Below are 27,410 nucleotides of genomic sequence, written 5' to 3' on the forward strand. Positions count from 1 at the left end.
CGAGGCAGTCATAACGGTGTGTTTGTATGTGTGTGACACCATAATTCTAGATCAGGGGTGGGGGGAGAGGGGAGGCGGTACAAAATTGATAGCCATTGTGAAACTTTGTATCTAGTATCTCCGACACAAGACTTAGGAAAATACTCACTCCGACACAAGACTTAGGAAAATACTCACTCATGTGAGGAAAAACAGAAATACTGTATTACATGGAAACATACTAGAAAGTTCTACATGCATGCTGTCCATCTGATATTCCGTAAACCTAATAGACTCGATCCCATAAGTTCTGTGTTTTTGGTTTGTTTATCGAGTGAAATCATTATTTCATTCGATGTGGTTGGATAATGAATATTGCTCTGTTATTATAGAGTTCCAAAATAAAATAAAACTGTTAGCAAACTGCTTATCCACCAGAGAGCCTGTCTAAGAGAATGTGTAAAAGTAAGTTGGCCTGACGTTTCGATCCTAGCAGGATCGTCTTCAAAGGCTAAATGACAAGTAACAGTAACAGAAAGGACAAAAACACGGATCGAAACGTCAGGCTAACTAATACATTTACACATTATAGAGTTCCAATGGTACTGCAATGGTGTTTCGAAACTTCCTTGTGTTGTGAAGAATGTCTGGAAGAGGGCTTTGTGTGGCATGAAGGTAGCTCTTTGCCCACCTCTGCTCTAGAATATCTTTGCATTTAAGTCATAGCAGCATTGGCATGTCCCATATCGAGAAACAGAGCTCTTTCTTTGGTGCATGTCAAAAGGTTTGTTAGAAATCAACAGATATGAACATAAAAATTCGCAAACATGAAATCTTGAAAAGGGCAGCTTAATTGACAGGCTGTCATACATAAAGAGAATAATTTATGCAGTATTGCATCACGAAATATTATGCAAGATGGGCAAATTGCTATACAAGTGCGAAGATGTACAGTATAGCAGTATTTGTACACAGGAACCATATTATTTGGTAAAGGAACGCTCAGAGCCTTTGTTACCTTGTTTGGGGTAATAAGTTCAAGACAGTGTTATTCAATCCGTTTTTTCTTTTATTTTCCGACTCCACAAAATGCCACTGCTTCCTTTCACAATCATCTAACATCAATCCTTCATCAACAACCTCTGCTACCTTGCCGCCGCTATCCTCTCACACAAAATCTGCTTCTCTCTTTACTTGTCGCTCCTTAATACCTTCGATCCTCACCTCACAAAAGTCACAGCCCAACTGCCCTAAACCCCTCTCCTCATCTCTAGATCTATCCTTTAATCCACTTAGCAAGTCTTTACATGTCTAAGTAATCCCGGCTTTGTTATCCCCTTAAGCTATCCCTAGGACATAAGCAGCTTTTTTCTCCTTACTTGCAGACTTCATAAGAGGAACACTCAGAGCCTTCATTACTGCTATACAAAATTTGAGTACTAACTTATTCCCTGTACATAACAAGTTAATACTTACACAGACTTGTATAACTACGTTGCCATGGTAACATTTGTGGTATACAGAGGTCAAAATGTGGATAAAGGTGTAAAACTGCCTTATACATGCTAGTTATATGAAAGATGTCACAAAACCATAAAACACAATTTGGCTGCAGAGCTAGCTTCTCTGTCAGCATAAATTGTGAACTAAAACTAAATCATTTGGGAAGTTAATATTGACCATAAGAATGCCTTCATCTTTCACCAATGCAGGGCTGCACCAAAGGACTCACCCGATATACCGTGTTCCCTCTACATGAGAGAGTTACAGGGATTTATATCGAGAGTACAAGCCGAGTATCTCTCACAGTTCATGTGTACAGATTTCATTCTTCAGAGGTAAGCTTGTCCTTCAGAAACAAGGTGAATTCTCACTGATGTTTTTTATCTCATTGCTACCATAGAGAGGATGAGATATTGTAGTTCCTTTGCCAGTTGGGCCATAGCAACAGTTGCCATGGTAAAGGGTGATTTCCTAAGTAGCTACCTTCGGGGGGTCAGCCATGGTGGGGTACCCCAGGCTGACCGGAAGTTCATGACTGAGGGAGGGGTCAAAACTTGTCCGTGTGAGGTTGTGTGTGTCATTGTATGCATATGTTTGCGTGGGTGTTGGTGTGTTTGTGTGTCCAATTTTGTGTCAAAGATTCCTCCTAAATGGTGAGGCCGATTTTCTTCAAACTTGGTGGGAAGGTAGAACACTTCTGTCTCGCAGATCCCCAGAACCAAAGGTCAGAATTTTTTTGCAATATCTCCAAGGGGAAACATGGAATTGACATGGAACTTTCACAGGTATCATGACAATGTCAAATACTATCAAAATATTGTGGTTACCATGGTAATCGAGGTCAACAGTCACTGGGTTAAATGTCTAATGTATATTTTATATGGCTACCCAGTCCTTAGTTAAAGGCCTAGTGAACATGAGGAGCATAAACCTAGCCTATACTAAACTTAGATCTTGCTTAAGCCACACTAGCCTAAGCCTAACTGTTATGTTAGGCCTGGGCAAATGATTAATTCAAGTAGGCTACAAAGTACAATACTGTGCCTGGCCTGCTCCAGTTATGTGTGAAAACTTGGCTTAATTGACAGGCTTTAGAGTTTCCAAAAATATCAATGTGCCACAGGATGATAGCACATTCAAAATGGGAATGGGAGAGTCACAGTCTGTGACACGGTTATGTATAATTACCTTCACGCGACAGAATTGGTAGTCTCTCTTGTGTTAAAAGTTAGCAAAAAATGGACACAGAAAAAGAGGGAAAATTTTCACAATAAATTTATTACTGTTTAATGTATGATTCTGGAGTTAGGACTCCAAGCCTAGTTCTATTCAGTGTAGAGTTCATAAAAGAATGTAGGTCATGTTATCTTCAAAACCGATATTGCCAGATTGCGTAGCTAATAATAAATTTGTTCAGTGTCTGCTGGCCATGAGATATGCAACTTTGTGGATTGCCCTCTTGTCTTAGTTTTTATCTTTGGTTGAATTGTTTATTCCCTTTTTACCTTAACTTTTAACTTTTGATATTAATACTAAAGGAGAAGAAAGCCCAACTGACCCTGTATGGTAAAGAATACTTCTTACGAGCAACCCCCAGCATCAAGACTCTAAAAAAAAAAATCCATTTTCTGTACGTGTTTTCTTGGCACTCATTATGAATATGTTTTATAACAATTTTAACATCTTGTAATGATTGTGTAAGATTCTTTTTATCATGTAAGAGCTTGTTTTTTCCCCCCGTTATTTCTGTTTAACAGATGAACACCTGAACTCGTTTTGTGATCATTACTAAAAACCAAGTGTTTTTTATTTGGGCAACGAGTTTGTTCCTTGGTTTTCCTAATCAGCAAATTTCTCCCGCGTTAGAATTAGAGTTTTTAATCTCTTAGGCCATCAGCTGAAGGTCGAAATTCGCTTGTTTCGTTCCAGCAACTGCGGGTCTAAAATTTCTCTACAGCATTGAATACATAAATTAACTAAGATTAATGATCCAAAAGTTCTCCATGTACTTTCCTGCAGTTTTTTTGCAATTCCGCTCGAAAGATCGAACTATATTTTTTATTGCGTATGTTAAGAAACCTGCCGTTTTACGTTCAAAAGTTGTGCGCCAGTGAGATATCTGTACCATGTGATATGAATTGTCCAATGAGCCATGAGTTCTGTGTGCAATCTTTGTAGAAAACAACAAACATGGCGGCTCCCACAGGCGCTAGTCAGTCTCCGACACACGGAAATCTTCCATGCTCAGTGCACATTGAATCTATAAAATTTGAAGCATTCAAGGCACTGACGAATAAACGATGGAATAAAGTTACTTCCTGTGCTAAAGATTGGCTTAACCTCATCGGCGGAGACATTGATATCGCCGTACTACTGATTACTCCATGGCCTACTACGATCAAGCGTGTGTTCAACAGCATAGTATGATGGGGTTCCACGATAAGTGTTACAGGCGGTTCATTGATAGCAAGCACATTGCTGCAAGAAAACGGACAGTTCCAGAGGAGACCCCATATGATTTTAAACGAAGAATTGACGGAAAAGATCGAGGAAACCAAGCAGAAGCTCTGGTGTATTGCCTGTTCAATTTATTATATGTGGGAAAAGAAACAATACATTACTAGGCGTTGCAAACGGGACAAGCTGCAGCAGGCAGAGACTTTCGATGGAGGTAAGCCTAAGCATACTACACGACTCTACTTGTACTTCTGTGGCATAGTTGAAGTGTTAAGAGAAGTTGCATAATGCAAGATCAGTAGCTCTTAAGGGATAGAATCCAAGTCAAAGGGCACAGTGTTGGACCTGAACATAATATAATTACTTAGTGGCATGGTCATCTGATTTGTTTTGTTATAAGGTGGTAGGAACGGAAATTTGTTTCAAATTCTCCATCTGGGGCACTAGCCTAAGTGTTAAATACAGGCTTCATAGTTTTCTTACTGTGGCCCTTTATTTGAATGATAGAGATATTATATTAGTTAGAAAAATAAGTGTAACAAAGGTGCAATAAGGTTAGGTTTGCAAGGTCTTATGGTCAGCCTGTCTAGCTTTACCAAAATGAACAAGTATCTGTCTCCTTTATTATTAGTAACAGATATAATCTACCATTGTATAATTTAGACCATAACATTAAGAGATAATGTACTGTACTGTCAAAAGAAGCCTGTTTTAATTCTTTTTTGCATGACACTGGTTTGCAAAATTTGAATGTGTCTTTGTTTGTCCATAGAAGATGAGCAGATCACATGGTATATAAATAAAATTGTCTTAGTTCTTATTTGTTCAAACTTACATTTTGATCAACAGAAAATGCAAAACAATTTGCTTTTTTTATTTCATTTTATTAAGGTATTGCTTCGACAAGCAGCAGAGCGGAAAAAAGATGAGCCCAGATTTTATGAATATTAGAGGAAAAGACCGTGTTGCCATTGAAGTGAGGTACCACTCTCTATGTTGAAGAAACTAGATACAATTCTTGACAAGGAAGACATACAGATCTTGAAAGGTAAAGTACTCTCTTCAATGTGTGGTTCATTGAGTGTTCAGGGGTGGATCTAGGACTTTTGGAATATGGGGGTCCTCCCCCAAGGAAAATTAAAAAATTCTCTAAACGCTTTGAGATGCAATATCAGGTTAATCTTTCCATTGAAATTATTAAAGAAATTTGCAACATATTTCTAGCTGAATTGTAATTATATTGGTACCCCATCATAAAATGTGAGACTCAAAAATATCCAATTTCATGGTACAAGGTGTTCTGTTCATCTCCTCCTCAGAGCAGAGTTTACCACCAACAAAAGATGCTCTGATCCAGCATGTTAAGCGCTGCACCAACCAGGCTGCTATTCACAGTAGGGCATTGCAGCCAAGGATTGATGCACTCTCACCAGAGTGGACATGGATGTAAACTTGAAATGATGACCTTATAATCACTTGGATGACGAAGCCACCTGACCCAGATGTTTTGCTTCAGTGTGTCAGCAGTAGCTGTAGAGTCGGCAAATGTCTTAAAGGAAGATGTTCCTGAATGAATGCACAACTACCGTGTACAGACCTATGTAAATATAGAAATTGCAGCAACTTCCAAGAAGATGTTGAGATTGTTGATGCAGGGGAAGATGATTTGGAGGATGAACTGTGATGGTGTTAAATCTCGATATCTTAGTCTGAAATTTTAATCAAGTTTGAAGTTTGTGAAGAGGGTTAACTTTTTCAAAGTCATGTTGTCATTATTTTGTTCCCCAGAGTTTAAAGGAACCAGTAAACATGATCTTATTCATATATTCATTTTAGCTATTAGTAGTTTTACGTAGATTACCCTACCTACCAGACACCTTTGATAAATATCCACATTTTCTTCAAATCACACTTTTTTTTAGAGGGGATGGGAGGGGGGAGGAGGGTGTTATGGGCATGCTTTACCTCTTGCATATTCACAACTACATTTACTGAAACCAGTCAAAGGTTTATATACTGTTGTTGGGGAACCATCGCCCCTGACCCTGTTCCAATATCACGGTTCTTTATTGTTTGCTGTAACATTTCGTTACCTGTTTTATTCATATTGTTAATATGTTCTGTGCATCTGTTCAAGTATTGACTGAAGGATATTCAAGTCTTTAGTGACTTTTATTTCATCTAATTATCTTCACCTCTTCTACGGAATAGACTTTCCCTTTTCCATACCATATCTGACTTCCATGCAGTGAATTGAAGTGGATACTGTTAAGACTAGTACAACTGTCCTTGGATGAACTTTTAATCACTTATTAATTCCGCGCCGCGCCTTTTGATGAAGAACCTGTATCTTGAATCATCGCAAAGGCCCAGCTCTACTACACCATTGAGTGTATCGACCCAGTCTTAATAGATACATTATTTCTTTATATCTGGGGCTTAAGTTAACTGTCTTCGTTATTCACTTATTTGTACCATTCACCTTTATTATTCATATTATTTGTAGAATATAGAACTATTATTATTCAAAATACCATTCGAAACCTTGTCGATCTTTTCTTTTATGCGTTAACTCCCTTGGAAACTCTTTTTGCAGGAATACGAATTATAAACATGTCGTTTCAGTAACAAGGAGAAAGTACCTAGTTTTGCAGGAGACTGTAGAAAGAGTACTAAGGTAACAGATATATACCGACTATAACTTTATTTCACATCTACAATATGCCATGACGTCTTAGTGTGCCAACTTATATATTGATTTATACAAAAGAAATAGCTCACTGGTCTTGGGGCATTGGTACATCTCATTGTAACTAGGGATTTAGCTACATGTAAAGTAGAGGGGGAGGGGGTCGCATTTGTAAAACAGTTTGGATGGGGAGTGTAACAATTATGGAGAGGAACTTTTCATTATATGTGTATATTTACGCATACATGCACAGACGAAATGCATTCATAACATAGGGGGAAAATCTAAAAATATTTGATTTATTACAAAGCATTATATCTGAGTTTATTAAAAGTGGTACATTTTTATAATTAAAACCCTTAAGTTATAATGTGCAAAAATTGTATTTCATATTTCAAAGTTGAAAATGTGATTTTTTACCATTTTGGCGAAAATGGAGGGGGGGGGGCACAACTTGTAATGCCTGAAAACAACCCTCACTGACCCTTAGACCAGAATCCTCTTCCACCATTCTTGTAACCCTGACCCAACTATTATACAAAAAAAATATATCAGTCGTAATTTAACATACAAGAAAAGAGTGCTATGTATGCACCACTGTACCAAATCTAACGTTAGCACATGTGTTCCTAATACATAGCATCGTAGCACGTAATGTCTACATAATATACCCAATTTCAAGGGTTTCTTACAAAAATACTGCAGGAAATTTTTTGGAGAACTTTTGATATAATGTTTGTGATGCATTAAACTACCCAAAAATGCATTAAAAATCTAGACCCGGTGTTGCTGGAACGAAACTGATTTTACAGCCACATTTTGAGCTTCAGCTGATGGCCTATCTGTGAAGTTATTTGTTTTGTACCTTTTCAAAAAGGGAAATTTCATGTCCTTGCATGTATTTCTTCTCTCAGCATCAATCCGGTTGCCTCTCGTGGCATTGAGCTCTTCATCATCCATGCTACGCTGCTCAGACCTCTAGGAGAAGGCGGGAAGATGAGATTGGCCGCTGATTGTGCTCAGGTGAGGATAACCCAGTTCCCGATCTATTTTTTTATTAAATTCATTGGACACCTCTAATTATTCTGTCATACACCTGTGGCCTAGCAAATGAAGCAAATAAGAAAAAAATAACGAAGTTAAGGGGGGGGGGGCTCATTCTCTTTAAGTCGATGGAAAGAGCCATACTTTTACTTTTGAAAGTTTTGACAGGTATTGCATTATATGAGGCGCCATGTGTGACAAAATTATATACCAAATATATTGATTATAACTCCTCATATATATTAGTTATACCACAATATATATATATAACTTACTCGTACACCTCATATATATAGGTTATGCATAACCTATTTTCATTATGTATAACATATATATCATAGTAAGTCATATATTTTGCTATTATAATCGATATATACATAAATATATATAATATAGGTCCGTACGGCTTTCCGTATAATTTTGTCACACTCGGCGAGCTCATATATATATAGGTTATAGACACACGAGCAGCACGCGAATGGGCGGTGCTATGTTAGACACTTGTGATACGTGGGCGGGGCGTATGCAAATTCGGCAAAGCGCGGCAAAGTAGCTGGACGAATATCTTACACTGGGATTGAGAGTGTGTTTGAGAGAAATGAGAATTGGGAATGATATGGGATTTACCCAGAAGGAGATCCACCTGCGTATGAGGTAGACCATGAAATACAAGTGCCCGGAACTCAGTATTCACTTAGAAGAGATCAACTTGCAATACTGAGGGAAACAGGCAATCCACTTGAGGACGCTGGAAGCCATGGGTATCAATTGTATACCACAACTCGCTTACTTGTAAGAGAACTGGTTGCAGAAAATGATGTAGACACTCAGAATTGGTAATTAATGGATTTCATTTCAGTCCAGTTCACCTTAAAACAACTTACACATGCCCAGATCAAAATAATTGAGCAAACAGATCTGTTGTCATGTTTACAGACACAAGAAGTCTTTTTATGCATTAAAAAGGGTATTATTTTATCCTGAAATATGAATTATTGGAATCCAAATTTTGTTTAGATCGCCTGTTAGGTAATTTAAAATTATTAAAGAACATAGACTCGGCGTATCTGATACATCACATATGTTTGCTCAAGCCATTTCCTCCAGATATGAACAATTTATTTGTTTTGCTGGAAATAAAAACCGTTCCAAAGTATGACTATCCTGAATACAGGACAAGATGTAAAGATAAGTTGTAGCTATCATACCGTGTTTGTTCAATGGGTATGACATGGCAATGTAATGCTTCTTGAATTTCTAGTACATCACTAAAAGGAATTATTTCAAAACTCATATTTTCTGTATTTGGACTTGTGCACTGTAAATACTATAATCATAACATAATCACATTACAATTTGGATCACTCTAGATTTTGGAAGCAAATCTATGGTAAGTTGCATACAGCTATTTTGCATGTTTAAATTATGGTTATGAACATTATGAATGAATGATTAAGAATTAGGACATACAGACTGCAACATAGGCCTATGCAGAGTTCAACTATGATCCATGTCCTTTTGGTGCATATGTGATACATTTTTCCACAATGTTATTAACCTCATGAAGTATTTTATGTGTGCAGACATGTGTGAAATGATTTGTGAAATGATATGTGTGTGACACAGGGCCATAGTCACAATATCTCATTAAGCTCCTCGCGGTATATGATCCCTATTGATTTTGGTGCTGATGTCATGAATATTACCAACCTTTCTACCAGAGACGAAAACTCGTGTTCACTCAAATTAGACATGGCGATGACCTATAGGTGTAACTTTAGTTATACTACTTAGGCTAGTAATAGTATTATATAGTACAGTGTGTAAATGGCATATTCGTCCAGCTACTTTGCCGCGCTTTGCCGAATTTGCATACGCCCCGCCCACGTATCACAAGTGTCTAACATGGCACCGCCCATTCGCATGCTGCTCACGTGTCTATAACCTATATATATATATGAGCTCGCCGAGTGTGACAAAATTATACGGAAAGCCGTACCGACCTATATTATACAAATTGATTATAGTTGCAAATATATATGACTTACTGTGATATATATGTTATTCATAATGTAAATAGGTTATGCGTAACCTATATATATGAGGTGTACGAGTAAGTTATATATATATTGCGGCATAACTAATATATATGAGAGGTTATAATCAATATATTTGGTATATAATTTTGTCACACATGGTGCCTCATAGCATTAAACACAGTCATCAACACATCTGAAGTCTTATGAATTTTATTTGAACTAAATACAAACTTATTTGTTTGTTTGTTTGGAAAGAGCATGTTGTTTGGCAAACTGAGAAGTGATCGGACAGATCATTTTATGAAGTAGTTACAGGTTAGGACTAAACAAATATGTACAGTTTTAATAGGAAAGGAATATCATATGATATGATTTCAATGATATTTCTGTATGGTACATCCATGGCACATTGCTAAGCTTCCTTTAGTACAGGAGTGAAAAGAGGCATTCTTATTCAAATTTCTTGTAATAAAGATTTAATCAAATTTAGTGCACCGTCAGTATTCTTTCTGCAAAGGTGATGAAAATGTAAGTTTTTGACAGGCAATTGTCTTTATGCAAGTTGTTATGAACATCACTAAACCATCTGTTCATGGCTGTACATACATTAGAAATAACCTAATGTGTTTTTTCCTCATTTTTTCTTGGGCACTGTTGCAGAGCAAAAACTTAAAGAAGTTTGTCCAAAATTTGGTTTCTAACTAACCCAATTGTTTTTTCTCCTAGATGGAGCTTGCATTAGCACCACTCTGCCATAGACCCTCAGATCTTGGCAGGCCCTACAAGCTCCTGCGTGCCTTCCGGCCGATGCTATTCCAGACTCCGGAACACATCGTAAAGAACACAACGGTGGGAGAGATTGTCCCGTACTCCACCGTATTGCAGTTTCTCTTCTCAAAAGCTCCTAAAGAGCTGATGTCGCCACACGAGGTGAGAATTGTTCCCATTTTAGTTGCTAAGAGTAAGAATTTTTTGTGAGAACTTTATGACATTCATTATAAAACAGACATCAGCAGAGACAAACAGGGATTTTGTCAATGTTTTTCCCCTTTACCTCGAACATGAACAAAATCCCTTTTTGTCTCTGCTGATGTCTGTTTTGTAAGCATTGTTAAAGAAAAATGTATGTTAAACCTTCATGTTTTGAGTCCGTTTATAACATGGAATTGACAGGAACAAATATCTTAGAAGACATAAAACCATTTATGTAATATATTTTATTTGCCAAACAAACAAGCAAACACTGAATGCTCTCAGGAGACGTCCGATGTATCCATCTATGTATCATAAACATTAGGGTAACGATATACAGTAATCCCTTCACTGGCAAACATCTGTAGTAATTCATTTTCCACATGTCATGAAGACACGATCAAGACAATACAAAACCAATCTTCGGCGTAGTGTAGGTTGCCTTTTCCCATCTTGTGATCGGCTACCTTAGTCCTCTACATATATATTTGAAGTGTAGGTTTCCTTTCCCCATCTTGTGATAGGCTACCTTAGTCCTCTATGTATATGTGTAGTGACGGGTTGCCTTTTCCCATCTTGTAATAGGCTACCTTAGTCCTCTACGTGTATATGTGTAGTGTAGGTTGCCTTTCCCCATCTTGTGATAGGCTACCTTAGTCCTCTACGTATATATGTGTAGTGTAGGTTGCCTTTTCCCATCTTGTAATAGGCTACCTTAGTCCTCTACGTGTATATGTGTAGTGTAGGTTGCCTTTCCCCATCTTGTGATAGGCTACCTTAGTCCTCTACGTATATATGTGTAGTGACGGGTTGCCTTTTCCCATCTTGTAATAGGCTACCTTAGTCCTCTACGTGTGTGTGTAGTGTAGGTTGCCTTTTCCCATCTTGTGATATGTTGCTCATGGTCAGTAGATGATTCCTATTGTTTATGGTGGGGCTATCATGCATATTAACGAGTGGATGCGGCTTAACGTAAAATTTTGAAAATGTCACTATCTCTACAACAATGTCCGATTCAGTTCATACTGGGTATGGTGATGTAAGTACATAGTAAGTATATGTTCTTTGCAACAACACTTTTACCCCATTTATATTAATGAGTGGATAGGGCTTAATGGGAAATCTTCAAAAACAGCTTGTAAACAGGATATCTCAACAAATACAAGTTGAATCAATGTCATACCTGGTAGGTACAGTAGATGACCTACGATGTGTACATGTGCCTAATGTTTTTGGTTCCCATTCGTGAATATTAATGAGTGGTCAAGGGCCTACCATCAAATTCTGTAATGTCAATATCTCTGCAACTGTATGTCCGAATTTTAGTTCATACTGTACTTGGTATGGTGATGTAACTACATATACATGTTCTTTTTGCAACAACAATTTTTACCTCATTAATATTCATGACAGGTGTGGCTTTATGGTAAATTGTCAAACACAGCTGGTAAATATGATACCTCAACAATAACAAATTAAATCATTGTCATACTTAGTAGGTAGATACCCTGTAATGAGTAGATTGGTTTTGGTTCCCATCTCATGATTATTCATGAATGGACGGGGCTTAACGTAAAATTTGGTTCATGCCAGTATGGTGATGTTGGTACATCATAAGCACATTTGAATGACATTTCCATCTCTATGTCATTAATATTCATCAAATTGCCAGAAATGGCTTTTAAATGCAAGACAGGAATCAAATGTTCCATGATTTTCATCCTTGACTTTATTAGGTTTGTCACACTACATACATTCATACAATCAACCTTATTGTATGTTGTGTACAATTCACGAATATTAATCAGAGAACATAAAATTCTTAATCAGATATCTCTGAAATAGTATGTCTAATTAGCTTAATTACATATGTACTCAGATAATAAAATGTAAGTATAGTATATAGATACAGTACATGCTTATGAGATCATAATATTTGACCTCATTAATATTCATTCATGTGTCTGTTTTCATATGATGTCACTTAATAGACTTTGTCAACATGATAACTGATTCCTTGTACCTTCCTTTATACGTTGCCGCATTAGTCAATAGATAATCCCTCTTCATTTTGGTGTGCACAAGTTCATGAATATTAACATGTATGGCTTACCACAATCTGAATGTGTTTTGGCATCGGAACCACTAAACGTTTCCGTTTTCTGGCTGTACTGTTTTCACTAGTAGTTAGCAACATTGCAAATATTCCAATTACCAATACAATGTGTGAGAACAAAAATTAAAAAAAGTTAAATTTGAAGGTTTGCAAGGCCCCTTCACACCACTTTACAACAATTAACCAGTGTTCCCTGGTAATTGTCACGTCCGTAAACCCCTTGTGTGTATGATTCAAGCAAACACTCCTGGGAACACTAAGGTGTGCCACATCTATGCATCCTCTGGGTTACATCCCCAGGGTGGAGTCACATTCCGAAACACACAGTTGTATATTTGCGAGTTATCTCTCAGGTCCGCATTTTATGCACCTGGCCAGGTTCAGAGGGACGATTGAATAACCAATCCCGTGTCCATGTGTATCACGTATTGATTTAGCCACAACGAATTGGCTAGCGCAGTCCAAATTGCCATGAGTATTCCAGACAAAAGATCACTGTATGGTGGTCATTTGTAACACGTTTGCAGGGCTTGGAAAGTATATCATTACTACATGACACTTGTAAACTATCACATGTTCGTATGACAGCAACAATTCCACCTAAAACTTGAACGAAACGATACAATCCATTAAGTAGAAATTAATTTGTGGGTTATGAATCCTCCCCCCCCCTTCCCCCAGGGTGACATGATTACAGCTGGTTAAAGGTTCATATTAATCTTAAGTTTCTTTCACAACACTGGAAATTTTTCAGTTTGATCAAAAGAAGAAAAGAAAGAAGAAATTATACAAACCAAAAAACAAATTGGGCCTCCTTTAGTCTTTGTTTGCTACTAACGACTTTCTAAAGAAAAGACCCTTTTTCTTGAGGAAGGTCAGCCAATTCATTTATATTTCCTTTTTTAATAGTCCTTTCAAGTCACGTTTTATAAGCCCCATCAATGTAAGTTCTGTCAAACGTGATAGTTGTAATGAAATTGTAGATTCCATTAAGTACATAATTAGCAAAGTGGCCTTCAACGAGGCAGAAATCTCATGCAATGAACAATAGCTCATTAGCGACTTGGAAACCGTCAATAACGAGAAAAGAGACATTTTAGAATAATCAGGAAACCATAGGTGCTGGCAATTACATGTTTATGACTTCATTATAGTCACAGGACAATATGTCAAAAATACATATTTGGCCGTCCATTTTGCTATGAATATACCAAGTCTGATTTTTAGGCATAAATAAACACAATTTATGGAAGAACACTGTTATTATGTCCAGGGTGTATAGCTGTAACCATCTTGATCTGTTAAGAGATTAACCCTTTAAAGTTTTGAGGAGGCTCATCAAGTAGAGTGGCTGGTTTACATTTTGTAGCGTACAAATCACGATTAGGTCAGTTCCTGGGGTGCATCACAAAACTCAGTAGGTAACAAACAAGGCACTTTTATGGCCTCAAATAAATATCTTACATCATATTCTAGAACAAATGGTGTTGAAGTTTAAACCAACTGTTCTTATGAAGTTAAAAGAACATGGTTTGATTGGGTTATTGGAGCTAATAATACAAAAACAATGAATGAAAAACATGATAATGCACTGGGGAGCCAATATCATTTATGTCAATCTTAAAGGAGCTTTCCAGAGATTAAACATATTATAAATCTGAATGTCTTGAAACCCAGAATAGCAATAGAAACACTACTCATACCCATGTGTTTCTTTTGTCATGGACTTTGACATATCAATACTAATAATTTCGCCTACAGTCATCCTTTAAATGTTCAATATTTAGATACAGTCTAGCCTGGCTCTGATGAGTCTTGTATCGTTGGTGCTTTGAATTCTATAAATCAGGCCTGGCTCTGATGAGTCTTGTATCGTTGGTGCTATTAATTCGTCTTCTTCTCTCCCATTTTCTTCTACTTCAGGGAGCAGGTTGGTCTATCAGTAGATATTCACAATGGCTATGCGAGCACCCAACAGAAAAGGAACGTTTAGCTTTAATCAGGTGAGAAGATGAAAATGTCTCTGCTATTTTGTGGACACAATTCGTGGTGGTGGTGGGGTGGGGAGGAGAATTTCAATACTTTTTTTAATATATTACATTTGCTTAATTTAATGTGGCATAAATTCAACCAACATATTATGTTCATAGGTTATTCCATATTATAAAAAGCATGCAACTTTGTGATATTTTGGTGTCCTTGTCCTACACAGAATTAAACTGTGTTTTGCCTTAAAGAAACTGAGTACCCTGGTAAGGATTGTCCATGTGTCTATCAATTACGCTCAAAACTATTTGAGATGTTATTTCATAAAAAATGGTAATTTTATTAGTCAGCGCATGTCTCACTGATTCACAGTGTGGGACATGTTAGCTGGACACCTCAGTAATATATTCACCCAAATTAAGTATTTAAATTCCTTGGAAAATTTCTCAGAATTTTGTTCAATGTTTCAACGAACATGTTAAAACACATTGAAAATCATACTCTGTGAAGTCTTTAGGTTATGATGAGTGGCTACACACTTTTCTAGATATTTTCAGCAAGGATTATGCTTTTTTTTTAAATAATTCCACATTTAAAGAATTGGAGTGAATGGTCTATGGATATACTATCGCAGCCAGTGATGGCTTTGCGATGGCTTAAATTACCTTAATTAGAATGGCATCTCTGACCAGTGTCTCAAAGATGGTACTATACGAGCAAGTGTCTGCAAGTAAATACAAGACCGTTGCATTTTCCGTTTCCCCATTTCATCCCCACTGAACATTAGAATGGTCCATTTCAAAAGAGACAAATAGTTACATTGTCTTGCTATGACTTTTCGCTTTTCAATAGAAACAATAAACAAGAAGAATAAAAATAAAGCCAGAAAAGAAAACCGCAGAGAGGTTTTGCTGTTATCAAACTACTATTATATAGATTGGAAGTCGTTATGAAGGTTATAATGAAAAGCCTCTTTACACTGAAGCCTCTGTTGTGTTTCTTGACTACTACCTGACATGGCAGTGATATTTGCATTCCATGTACTGCCCTTGAATTTCCTCTCAAGAGAGGAGATTTGATTGGTTTGACAGTTTTATGAGCTTCATTAGTTAATGGACTTTGTTATATTCTGAAGCATTTCATCAGCTATTTTTTATTAGCCTATCAAAATCACACGTATTATAGGAAACCTCTAAATCGTGAGGAGAAGTTTTGTCACAACAAAACTGGTTAGCTTTCCACAGTATTGTCAATTAGATCATATTAATATGAAAATTTATTTTTAATTTCTTGGATGGGGGGGGATGGGGGGGATGTGGCCGGGGGAAAATGTCAAATGTTGCCAGAAAAATTGTAGTACTCTGCCATGCTGAAAGAACTCTACTTTTGGAAGCTGAGGCAAACTAAGAATGGTGTTACCAGGGAGCATTTATACCGTATCATATATTTTGTCTGATCCGGTTGATTAAATTATTCAGTGTTTGCTTTGGTAAAGGATAGAGGAAGTGTGGTAACATGATGACGATCAATATTTCTTTGATGCTCCATCAGTCAAAGGTATCTAGGCTACTTCTGGTAATTACAAGCCAGTGGGATGTACAAAGGGGGGAGGGGGCACATATCCACCCTCCCCTCACCTCTATTGTCAGAAAAATGTCCAGTCCATAAAGTTTCATGCCTCTAACTAACTCATTCTGGGGAAATTTACAATTTTGCACAATCTCCCACCTCCGTTCGCCCCCTCGACCATCTTTTAATGACTGCATATTACAAGTGCACACCCTAATTTTGCACCTTCCCCCACTCCTTCCCTCTGCCCCCCCCCCCACCCTTGAGTCCCTGTGCACAAACTAACTGCACTTCACAACCAACTCAATTTCACTTTGATAGTAGTTCCATGTCAATGTCACAAAAACTTTTAGAAGTCATCCAAACAGGGCACTTGGTTGATAACCAGTTTTCACTGCTATCATCAATATCTGTCTGAAGTTAAATACATGAAAACTAGGCTAGGATTGTTTAGGCTATGATAAATGACTCTGTTGTGATTCATATCTTTGTATGGCACAGCTATGACCTTGTCAGCGTAAACAGCAGGATTGTTTAGGCTATGATAGGCTATGAAACCGTTGTCCCATGACTAACCAAGGCCATGGTGAGTCATAATTTAGAAATTAAAGACCAAAAGAATGCACTCAACTAAATTAGCTCTCACTGGTATAAACAAGATTTTGTAAAGAAGATTTTGACCAGCCCAAAAATGACGTCACAAATATTATTGCTATATTTTGTGTACTTTCACATTTTTTAGCTGTTTTATTCCACTTCTTATGACTAATTCCAAAGGGATTGAGTTAATCTTGCTTGGTCAAAGACAACTTAGGCGAGTCTGTCCTTACCTTCACCCGTGATTTAAGTTTTGAAGAGTACACGTAAGGATTTGAAACAACTCATTATATTTGTTGTTTCATTTATAATTACTCAAGCTCCATTTGTGACTGTTGAAGCATATTAGATTTTTCCATCAAACATATGTTTTTAGCCAATATTCCTAGAGACTCAGTCAGTGATTAAGGGGTTTTTTGAGAGTGATTTGTGATACAATTCATTCATGGAGGAAGGTCATAATTAGTTGTGATTTTAAATGAGTGTGAAGGACAGACAATTTGTTTTTGTTTTATCAATATTGTTATGTTACCTTCTCTTAACCTATTTTTTCTTTCTAATGATAATTTATTATTGATATTTCCAGCTGCTTCAAAGTTTGAAAAATGACAGAAAATGAAGGATTGTTATTGAATATTCCTAGAAACTCAGTCAGTTATTGAGGGTTTTTGAAGTGAGATCTGTGACACATTTAATTCATGGAGGGAGGTCATATTTAGGTCATGTTTGCTGTTAAAGAGCTGTTACTATGAAAAGCTAAACCAATTTAAAGAATATTTAGTGAAAAATGGGATCCAGTCCTTCCGGTCATATCATTTTTTTTTGTCTTTGTATCGCCCTTAGCCTTGCCCTGTGATGAATTTTAGTTTCCGTGATAGAGTGCTTGAAATTTTGGCCCGTCCTGACAGAAAATTTGAATCTAACACTGACTTACTGTAAGCTTGGCCTTGATACAATACACAGAAAATGTGTTCAGACTTCGCGTATGGCTGAATGATTTTATTGCGTATGATTAAAAGAAATCTCTCAAATAACAAATATCTGAACAACATATTATGAAGAAGAACTAGTTAGGTAGCTCTGGAATGTTTAACTCTCCAAAACATTGCTGAATTGCAACTTCACAGGAATTTTCCATCTAAATCGCTATTTTACTTTCAGAAGTATTAACTTTCCTCGCTACAGCCCCCGAAACGAAGTGCCGCGATGACATCACTGTAGTTCATCGTTCTCCACTGCTCAAGATATATTAGATAAAGTTGGTGCGAGGTTCAAAAATTCACTTCTCCTGAATCGTAGGATGAAAATCCCCGAACTAGGACTGTGGCGATGAAAAAGTTTTTTTCGTATACCCTATAGACTGCCACTAAAAACTTCCTTGAATAGACCATATGATAGTATTAACTTAATGAAGTAGATGATATCTTGTTGGTCCACCGCTGATTCTAATTTTCGATTCAATCCATTTCTTCTTTTCTTTTTACTCTTTATTCGACAGGGGTACCTTAGAATTTTATGTCCAGGGAGTCAACGCCCGGCATGGTAAGGAGTATGCTTCCATCTATCCACTGATGTTGGATCTGTTGCAGAAGGGAACCGCTGCAATCGAGATGCAAGACAAAGGACAGAAACTAAGATGAACGAAGCAAATGTAATAATGAACTAAATATTACACTACACTCATCATTGATGACATTATCATGGACAGCCAATTGTGACAGTAATGTTTTCAATGAAAAATCGATGTGTTAATTATATCTGACAATTAGAAATATTCCATCCAAAAGTCAGAGTATTCCAGATGTTTAACTCAAATCACACCGTCATGGAGACACTTATAATTATAGAGCAGTGGTGTCCTCACACGGTGAAACTGTCGGTCAGAAACCAAATGTGACGGTAAATGTTTTTTTGACAAATCGATGTGTTTATATTCAACAACGGGAGAATTGACATATCAGTGGTTTGTGTTTTCCAGCTGTTAAACTCAAGCGGCAATGTGTTGGAGGAGAAGTGAGAGTAGTGCTACTGATTCGCTGCCGGAGGCAGAAGGAAGCTATGCGATGAGCATGTGTGTTTTGTGAGACTTTTAAACACTGTAACTCAAAACATTCATGGTGGATTAACTTCATACTTGGTTGGGGATGCTTCCTATCTTGTGCAAGTAGCCTATTGTTTTCTGTGTAGTTTGGGGTCAACAGAGTCTGAAAACTTTGTAGAATACAATAACTCAAGAATTGCAACTTTGTTGAAGGTCACACTTGGTATGTAGGTCCAGCTTGGTGATTACAAGAGCCCTAGTGAAATTGGTGTATGTCAGTGGTCATTTGTGGTCAACATAAACAAAGACTGTCAAACCTTGTAAATATGATAACTCAAAAAGTACATATTTGTGGAACTCTCCTCAGACCCACTTCTCTGATTGCTCCTCCCCGCAAACCCACTTCTGTGATTGCTCCTCTCCTCAGACCCACTTCTCCAATTGCCCCTCCCTCAAACCCACTTCTGTGATTTGCTCCTCTCCTCAGACCCACTTCTCTGATTGCTCCTCTCCTCAGACCCACTTCTCTGATTTGCTCCTCTCAGACCCACTTCTCTGATTTGCTCCTCTCCTCAAACCCACTTCTCTGATTGCTCTCATTGTCTAACTTTAACATTCCTCAACATCAGGGAATAATTTGGAGAGTCTGAAATCTCCAGCAGAGCACTTTTGAATTTATTTATTTATTTTGTTTGCAACTTTTTTTATGGCTAAACTTGGAGGCAAAGCAGATGGTAGGATAAAGAGTGTCATTATCCTATATTGTTTGATAAAATGACCTTCAAAAGTCAAATCTAATTTCTAATAAATTTAATCCAGTCATTATATAATTTTAATACATACCAAGGTAAGATTCCACAAGCTTGTTTGTGATACAGGTATTTACGTCAATTGTGAAAACGGAATGTAAAGTTAAAGCAAACAAAAAATGCATTTAAAGATATTTGTTTAAGTTCTAATACTTGAAGATATTACATATTTATTGTAAGTTTGTAACATATATACAGTATATATAAAAAAAAAAATCTGCCTTTTCGTTTTTTGTAAGTTCTTTTGTATCATATTTGTGTTGCTGGTTTTCTTTAGACATGTTTGTATCGGATCTTGTTTTGACATAAACTACCGTTTTTCTTTCTTCAAGATGTACCATTAACAACAGGAAAGAGACTTTCATTTTAATTAGGTTATATATATATTTATATATATATTTATATATATATATTTATATATATATATATATATATATATATATATATTATATAAGCGAATATCTTTAACAACGACTTACTGCTATATTTCGGAGTGGTCACCACTCCATCGTCAGGCAATTGTACAAGATCAATTAAATACAAGGGCTAATATACATCCGAAGACGACAATAGTGATAAGCATGAGTGATTTGTTAAACTAGGAATGATTAGAACAAACCAGCAATAAAAAGTAAATAGGGATTAGAATAGCTCCAACCCGTAGCTCGCTACGTTTCTATTTAAGTCAGCATTTAAGTCTTTTATCAGGAGACTCTCTTTAATCTTCCTCCTGAACCACTGGAGTTCATTACCAATAGCGATACAATGGTCAACAAAAGTAGGCAGATTATGTTTGTGCGCAATACAATGAAGGTTAATAGCGCCTTTCTGACCACCAAAAGAGCTCATCAGATGTTCTTTGAATCTATCCTTAAGCCGTCAATATAATATAAGCCGGTCACGTAATATAATGTCGGAGAAACCAATAGACGGCTTAAGGATAGATTAAGTCTATTGCCTATTTCCGTTGAAGTACTGTATAAACTCGTAAATTTTGTCTTCAGCTAGCTGACACGTAACTATCTCTAAACCGGTTCCAGAGCACAGTCTCGCATTTTTGAACGAATTATGTTTAAGACAATGTTAATAAAACAAATGGAATTTACAGTATAAACTTGGTAGTAATGTATCATACGGTCGATATTGCAAAATGTAGGTATATATTTTCTATTCCTTCTTTCATTTTTGTTTCCTTTTTGAGTGCGACTGGGGTGGAAGTTCGTTCGGGTTCAGTATAATTTGTAACATGTGAACATGAAAATAAGAAGATCGAAATGAAACCAAACTAATAATTTTCTCATTTATTACTCTGTATTTAATCACTGGAAAGGTAACTGTTTGAGCTAAGATAAACTATACAAAAGATCGGCACACTTTTGCCTCGATAAAGTGTATTGTCTGCAGAACAAAAGAACGTATAGCAAGCTGATACCAGGCTCGTCCAAGTTGATTCGGAGAGTGAATCAGTCATATCGCTCCTCCCATTCTGCATAGGGCTTCTGCAAGGAGCTCATTTCACGGTGTGTGCACAAAGTGTAGAGGGTTCATTGTGCAATTATGGCGCCAACTAGAATTGGCTACGTTCCCTTATCTTTGCATTGCAATAATAAAATGAACTTCTTTTTTTTTTGCGAAATAGGCTATTTGAATATTTCTACTTTTTGCATTGTGGAGACCGCAAAGATATAAGGCAACATTACACCACAGCGTTTCTTTATTTTGAGGTACAGATTGGAAAGAAAATGACAATTGAAATCTAGGGCATCACAAGAATGTTCTTATCCTTCATATTTTGAGGATATTTACAAAGGTTCTCTTTCTCAGTTACATAATTTGATGTGCTAACTCTTCGTTGTAGTAGGCGTTGTTGTTGTGTAAAGTTCGGTTATTTTATAGAAAATACAAAACGCACAATAACCTTAGGTGCTACTTCAATTCATTCTCCTTCAAAAGTAAATAAACATAAATTAAAAACCATTGCCATTTGGAAAAAAATGTTTGCTATTCTTTTCTTATTTATTAATCATGTGACATTTACACACACTTTGAAAAAGGAATGGTTTATTTTTATTTGACAAGACAACTAATTAACATTGTTCAAATATGGTACAAACACTATGTCTAAGATATCTGTATCTTATGTATCTGTATATCTATAATATATCTGTATGTTTGAGGTATTTGTATGTCCGAGGTATCTGTATATCTATAAGATATCTGTATATCTATAAGATATATGTGTATCTAAGAGGATATTCCGGTGGTAGAAGTTGCTGATGTAAGGTGCAGAAAGTTTCTCAACATCTAACAGCATTATGTTTCGTGGAGATACAAACTTTCAAAGTTTATTGACAAACTTTCAAAGTTGGTCGGAAACTGATGGATGGCAACAGCCAAGTTAAATGATGTCCTCATGGCCAATGAGCTGAAACTTTCGTTTTTTCCACCTTTTTTTCAAATTTACAAACCATTTATCCAGCGAAGAAAATAATATTCTTATAATACGACCACGCTGTAAAAATTGAAATGCAGTGAAACATTGACAACGAAACAAACATTTCAAATTTATCACACATTAAAGTATAAACAGTTAATATTAATATAGGAAGTAAACTTCTCCAAGAACATATTTAATAATGACATCACAGACCACTTTGAATAATTGTGTTTGACTAGTGAAAATCGTAAACATTCAAACAATATACATAGATGATGTCGAAACAAGCTGAGTTTCAATCCAGCAGTTTAGAATATTGTTCTCTTCACGATAAGGGTTACATTGCCTGCCACCAAATTGTCCCTTTCAGAGGGGGGGGGGGGTTGCTGGGGGCCAGGGTAGGGTATCTACTGCATTTTTGCAAAGGTTTGAATTAGGAGAATGTGTCTTATCCACATAACACGTTGGACTGAAAGCCATCAACATAGGAGTAGACTGGACACTCTTGCGTTTTAATTGCGTAATATAACTTGTGGCCGACATATCGGAATCATGCGATGACCCTTGTTAAACTAAAATCTTCTTATTCCCTCTGATATTCGTTTTCTCTCACGTCTAAAGAAAATCCTCCCTGCTTACCTTTTAAGGAAACTGATCAGGACTTGAACGATATCCTCTTCGAGGGTAACTTAACGTTTTGGCGCAATCGGCTCGCTAGCTCGGCTGTACCATAATTAAGGCTAAGTTGTATTAACCGGACGGACTGATGGCATCATGAAAAGTGCTACCGTCTTAGTGATCCAACCTGGTGCGCTTGGGCTTTAAAATAAGAGGCTTTTTTGGGGAAGATGGGGGGGGGGGGCAGTAGTAACGGTTGGAATATCGAGGCGTCAGCATGCCGGCTTTAGCATTTCTCTTGATATTGCTTGCGCTTGGTTGTAATGACTTAACTTCGGGCACGGAGGTCTAAAAGCTGGTGTGTATTATGGGTGGTAGTTATAAAGTTCGCAATGCATGACGTGACTAACATTTTTTTCTCTCTCCGTTTATTCAGATTGCATGTAATGTACAGTGATTATTAACTAACAGATACAATGATTCGCATATTTACAATTATAGTTCACCTGCGCCTTGCAGCGTTCTGACAGAAAAACTACACAAATAATAACCGAAGCCGAAGACACGCATAAAAATGGGGTGAATGGACAACAATTCGTTTAAACAATACTGGAATAGAACTTGGCAGGGAGTAAAATCTTAAAAGTCAGAGAAAGTAACACGGTTTTTCCTAGATCTAGACACTACCAAACTATTAAAACGTCCGATACTAATTGCAAACTTGAACTGATAGAAACTCTGGTACGCGACTATTTAGTCCGCAATAATACTATACGTGTAAAATAAGAACATTGTATGAGTGTATCACACCTGTACCCCAGCCAAAGCAACTGTCCTGTTTTGAGAAAAAGAACTGTTTCTTAAGAAAACGCATTTCTACATCTACAATGAAAGAAGCAGTGAAGCCAAACTCCCAAAAGAGATGTTCTAGCCTGTCAACTTCGACGTTACAAAAGGTGAACAAACTACAATCTACTTAACCCATCAAAGTAAGGGGTTCATTGGTTGACTACTGTAAGCTACCGTTGGTGTGGCTTTCATCTCGCGCTCTTGAAATGGTTTTAGTCTGACCCTGTGCGATATTAATAAGCTACGTTTAACGTAGCTACTAAGCTTTGCAATAGCATTTCTTTTCTAATGTGATGTCTGTTATATGAGGGGGGGGGGGGGGCTGCAGCATTAGAAAGCTGTCCGCAAACGGTTGACTCGATCTTGAAAACTTCTCCTAAAGCAGAGGACCTTGAGCATGCCGAGACGGAAACGCATATTCATCTTCGCGTACAGGAACGGATTAAGCATAGAATTAAACCAGATGAGTCGCTGTAGAATCTCCCAGATCAACCCGGGAGCTTGATAAATATGCCATGATTGTAAGAACACCAGGATGTGGTATGGTAACCAACATGCAGTATATACGGTTGTTAACAGAAAGACACTTCGAGCAACACTGGAGTGGTCAACAAGTTTAGTATTTTCTTTTCGCTTGCGTACCCTCTTTCGATAACAAACACGGCTGTCCTCGCTTCCCGTACATTGTCGTTTTTCGTAGGTGACGTATTTCACGCCGCTGTCGGTATCATGCTCTGCGTGTTGGTTTTCATTGCCTTCGAGTCTATTGTCTGTCTCAAATCCATCGTTTATTATTGCAAACCCTCCATGATCACCTTGTGAGCTGTTCTCTGCCATCCCTGTCGTTCCTGTAGAAATTACAGATTTCAAATCTGCGTCCGTTTCTTGAGAAATCGTTCTTTTCGGGTGAGAATTCCGGAGGTTACGATTATTAAGTTTTCGATGTACCTTGAAGGCTACCGTTACATTGACTGCAACCAATAATACCAAAGGAATGATGAAATCTAAATTTTCCAAAATGATGGACAATAACATGTTGTCTGTATTTTGAATCGCAACAAGGCATGTTGCTGACCCCCCTCTTCGAGTTGATGGGCTCATAATGTCGTTGGTCGACACCGAATACAGGATGGTGTACAACGTGGTGTAGATCCACACCAATATGACCACACCCCTCGCAATGGTGTGATTCTGTAATCTCTTATATCTTAGCACATCGGATATCAGCCATAATCGATCAATACTGATAACAATGACAGTCACCACAGACATGTAAATCACAAAGTAGTGCATCGATAACCAAGCAGCACAGAAGATATCACCGAATGGCCAGGAACCAATAGCCAAAGTTAAGAAATCCACTACCATCACAATCGAACCAACTAAAACATCCGATATCGACAAATTCAGGATAAAAATATTTGCAACGGTATTTCTGACGAAATCGTTGAGGACGTAGGATGCTATGACGATGATATTGCCGCCAATTGTAGTCAGTAACACAATCGCATAACACACCAAGAACATAATCCAAAGAACTGGATGTGTCGAGTCTTGCCATGGCGTTGTGAGATCTTGTGACATGTAAGAGCTGTTCATAATATCCATCTTCGTAATAAATTCGTTTGGCGGCGAAAGGCGGCTGTATAATATTAAACAAGTTTCCGTTTCGATCAAATCAAAATAAAGCAGAATATAGAAGAATAAATTCTAGTCATTTGCAGTAAAGTTAAAACGTTTTGAATTCTTAACGATGAAAACATACAGTTTTCAGTGAATAAATGTAAATATCTCCTCCTTAAGAAAAGATATACTCTTACTGAATGACGATATTTTCTCTTAGAGCAAAACGCAACCGCTAATTTTATGCAAATATATAAATATACCTAGCTTCGTGTCCCGTCTTTTTATCGACCGTTTTCCTAGTTAATCTCTCTTTCTCTCTCGCTTCATCTCTCTCCGCCTGTCTCACTTACACTCTCGCTTTCTTTGGAGGTAACTAATGAAGTGAACATATATATCAAAGATGCTTCTTGGCATTTAAACTTGATCGCACGCCTAGATATTATTTGAGCTTTGAAATTAATCTGCCTTAATGCACTGTAATCCTTATTCAGTCATTTACCATTCACCTGTTCACATGACCAAGAGTGACTTTGTGATTGGACAGAATGTGATTACTTAAAACAAACGTATTTGCGAAGATGCAGTAAAAGGGGAAACAACTTTGAATGGAGGTCAGTTTGTAATTATATTGAATACGGTTATATACTGAACAATAGAAAATTATTTTCCTTCAGCTTATTGACAATTTAATTGTTCAACACATTTATAAATATACCATATCTTATCATTTAGAAATACATAAAAACGTCATACATTATATAAAAAAAATAACATCATGTTTATTTGAGACGGCACTGAGTATATAATCGTTGTAAAAAAAAGTGAGAGAAAAAATCGTATTGACTCTGCCCTATATGCAGATGCCGTATAACTAGGCTACGTAGACTGGATGTTATGTCAAACATTACGAAACCGGTAAAAGAATTTTATCTGCTGCCTTGCCATCTACATCAAAGATTTAAGTCCTATTTCGTGACGTATTTACTCTTTAAGTTTCAGGTTTCTTCAATCTACTTGTTTACATCATTATTTGGAATAATAAGAAATGACTTGTGCAGGTGAAGGTTATCTTCATTTCTTTATATGAGAGTTTAGTAAAGAATGAAATCGACAACGTTGATCAAAATTGCAAATTTGAAAGCCGCTTCTTATAGTTGCAATTTATTTCCGTGAATTTGATTAGTCCGATATCCGTTTTGATTTTTCGGTTCGTTAGTTGTTCGGGGAGTTTTCTTTGTTAGTGCATGTGTGTGTGGGGGGGGGGGGGGTGGGGGTAGTGTGTGCGTATAATTCATCCTTTTGTTTCGATCGATTATGTATTAATTATTTGCAATCGTCAGCTTTACAATATGAGCAATGTATAAATACGAGTGGAGTCTGATTCATTATTCTAGGTCCTAATTCGAGTCCCTGGTTATGTTGAGTGCGTATTGTCAAATTTCGATTAGATTCAGTCTTTTGGAAACTGTTTTAAATGTATAGTATTTCTTATTGGGGTTTATATCTCCACTCATATGAAACTAGTCGATAGAAGAAGACAAAATTAAGCGCAAAATACAAAACAAACCTCAATTTGTTTTTTTTTTGTTTTCCATATAAGAACGAAATAAGTCTTTGATAATGAATATCACGCGACAAAAGCATTTGCTGCAGAATCGACAATGACGTTACAGGTAGGACATGATTTAACTTTAGTCGACTATTCATAGGGTTGAAATCAATCCAAGAGGTTTTACCATGGAAAGTACAGGGATAGGAGTGAAGAAGTCCTTTGGGGGGGGGGGGGGGGGGTTGCTCACACAACCCCTGGATTTTGTGTACAGCTAATATTCCTTTTTTGCCTGCCAAACTATAATATTCCGCTGATTGTTTTAACTTTCTTCCCGTTATCAAGAATTTAGTACAATTGTCAATTATATACGATATATTGAGCCGAGCAAGATCGTGCTGTTATTTCTCTTATTCACAATGTCTGCTGGAAAAGATCAAACTATTGCTAGAATAAAACACAATTTTGACCGTTTTCTCATTTTTCAACTCTGATAACAAAATGTTAGCTATAGGGCTTATAGGGATGGG

General features: G+C 37.0%; 2 protein-coding genes and 1 long non-coding RNA gene across 4 annotated transcripts in view; 2 read left to right on the forward strand and 1 right to left on the reverse strand.

Annotated features, from left to right (window-relative positions):
- Window positions 1-21,086, forward strand: part of LOC139961383 (conserved oligomeric Golgi complex subunit 5-like) — a 37,432-nt gene extending 16,346 nt beyond the window's left edge. Inside the window, exons 16-20 of the mRNA XM_071960531.1 lie at window positions 1,692-1,817; window positions 7,543-7,651; window positions 10,438-10,641; window positions 14,723-14,802; window positions 18,450-21,086. Coding sequence (XP_071816632.1) covers window positions 1,692-1,817; window positions 7,543-7,651; window positions 10,438-10,641; window positions 14,723-14,802; window positions 18,450-18,591 — 661 coding nt within the window. The 3' untranslated portion in view covers window positions 18,592-21,086. The remainder of the gene's footprint in view (window positions 1-1,691; window positions 1,818-7,542; window positions 7,652-10,437; window positions 10,642-14,722; window positions 14,803-18,449) is intronic.
- Window positions 3,823-6,868, forward strand: LOC139961399 (uncharacterized). Of its 2 annotated transcripts, none has more exons than XR_011790830.1 (3): window positions 3,823-4,153; window positions 4,831-4,987; window positions 5,259-6,868. It is a non-coding gene; the product is annotated as an uncharacterized lncRNA (long non-coding RNA). The 2 variants fall into 2 exon arrangements; XR_011790831.1 differs by having other exon boundaries at window positions 5,264-6,868.
- Window positions 21,087-23,110: 2,024 nt separating the features above from the next.
- LOC139961945 (histamine H4 receptor-like) lies at window positions 23,111-27,120 on the reverse strand. The gene has a single exon (XM_071961651.1). The coding sequence runs from the start codon at window positions 25,311-25,313 to the stop codon at window positions 24,036-24,038; it is 1,278 nt and encodes a 425-aa protein (XP_071817752.1). The 5' UTR covers window positions 25,314-27,120; the 3' UTR covers window positions 23,111-24,035.
- Window positions 27,121-27,410: the final 290 nt, after the last annotated feature.

This window comes from Apostichopus japonicus, chromosome 20, assembly GCF_037975245.1.
Source record: "Apostichopus japonicus isolate 1M-3 chromosome 20, ASM3797524v1, whole genome shotgun sequence".
Classification (NCBI taxonomy): Eukaryota; Metazoa; Echinodermata; class Holothuroidea; order Aspidochirotida; family Stichopodidae; genus Apostichopus; species Apostichopus japonicus.

Coding starts and splice junctions, on each gene's coding strand:
- LOC139961945 (XM_071961651.1), bottom strand. CDS start 25,313: ATGGATATTATGAACAGCTCTTACATGTCACAAGATCTCACAACGCCA.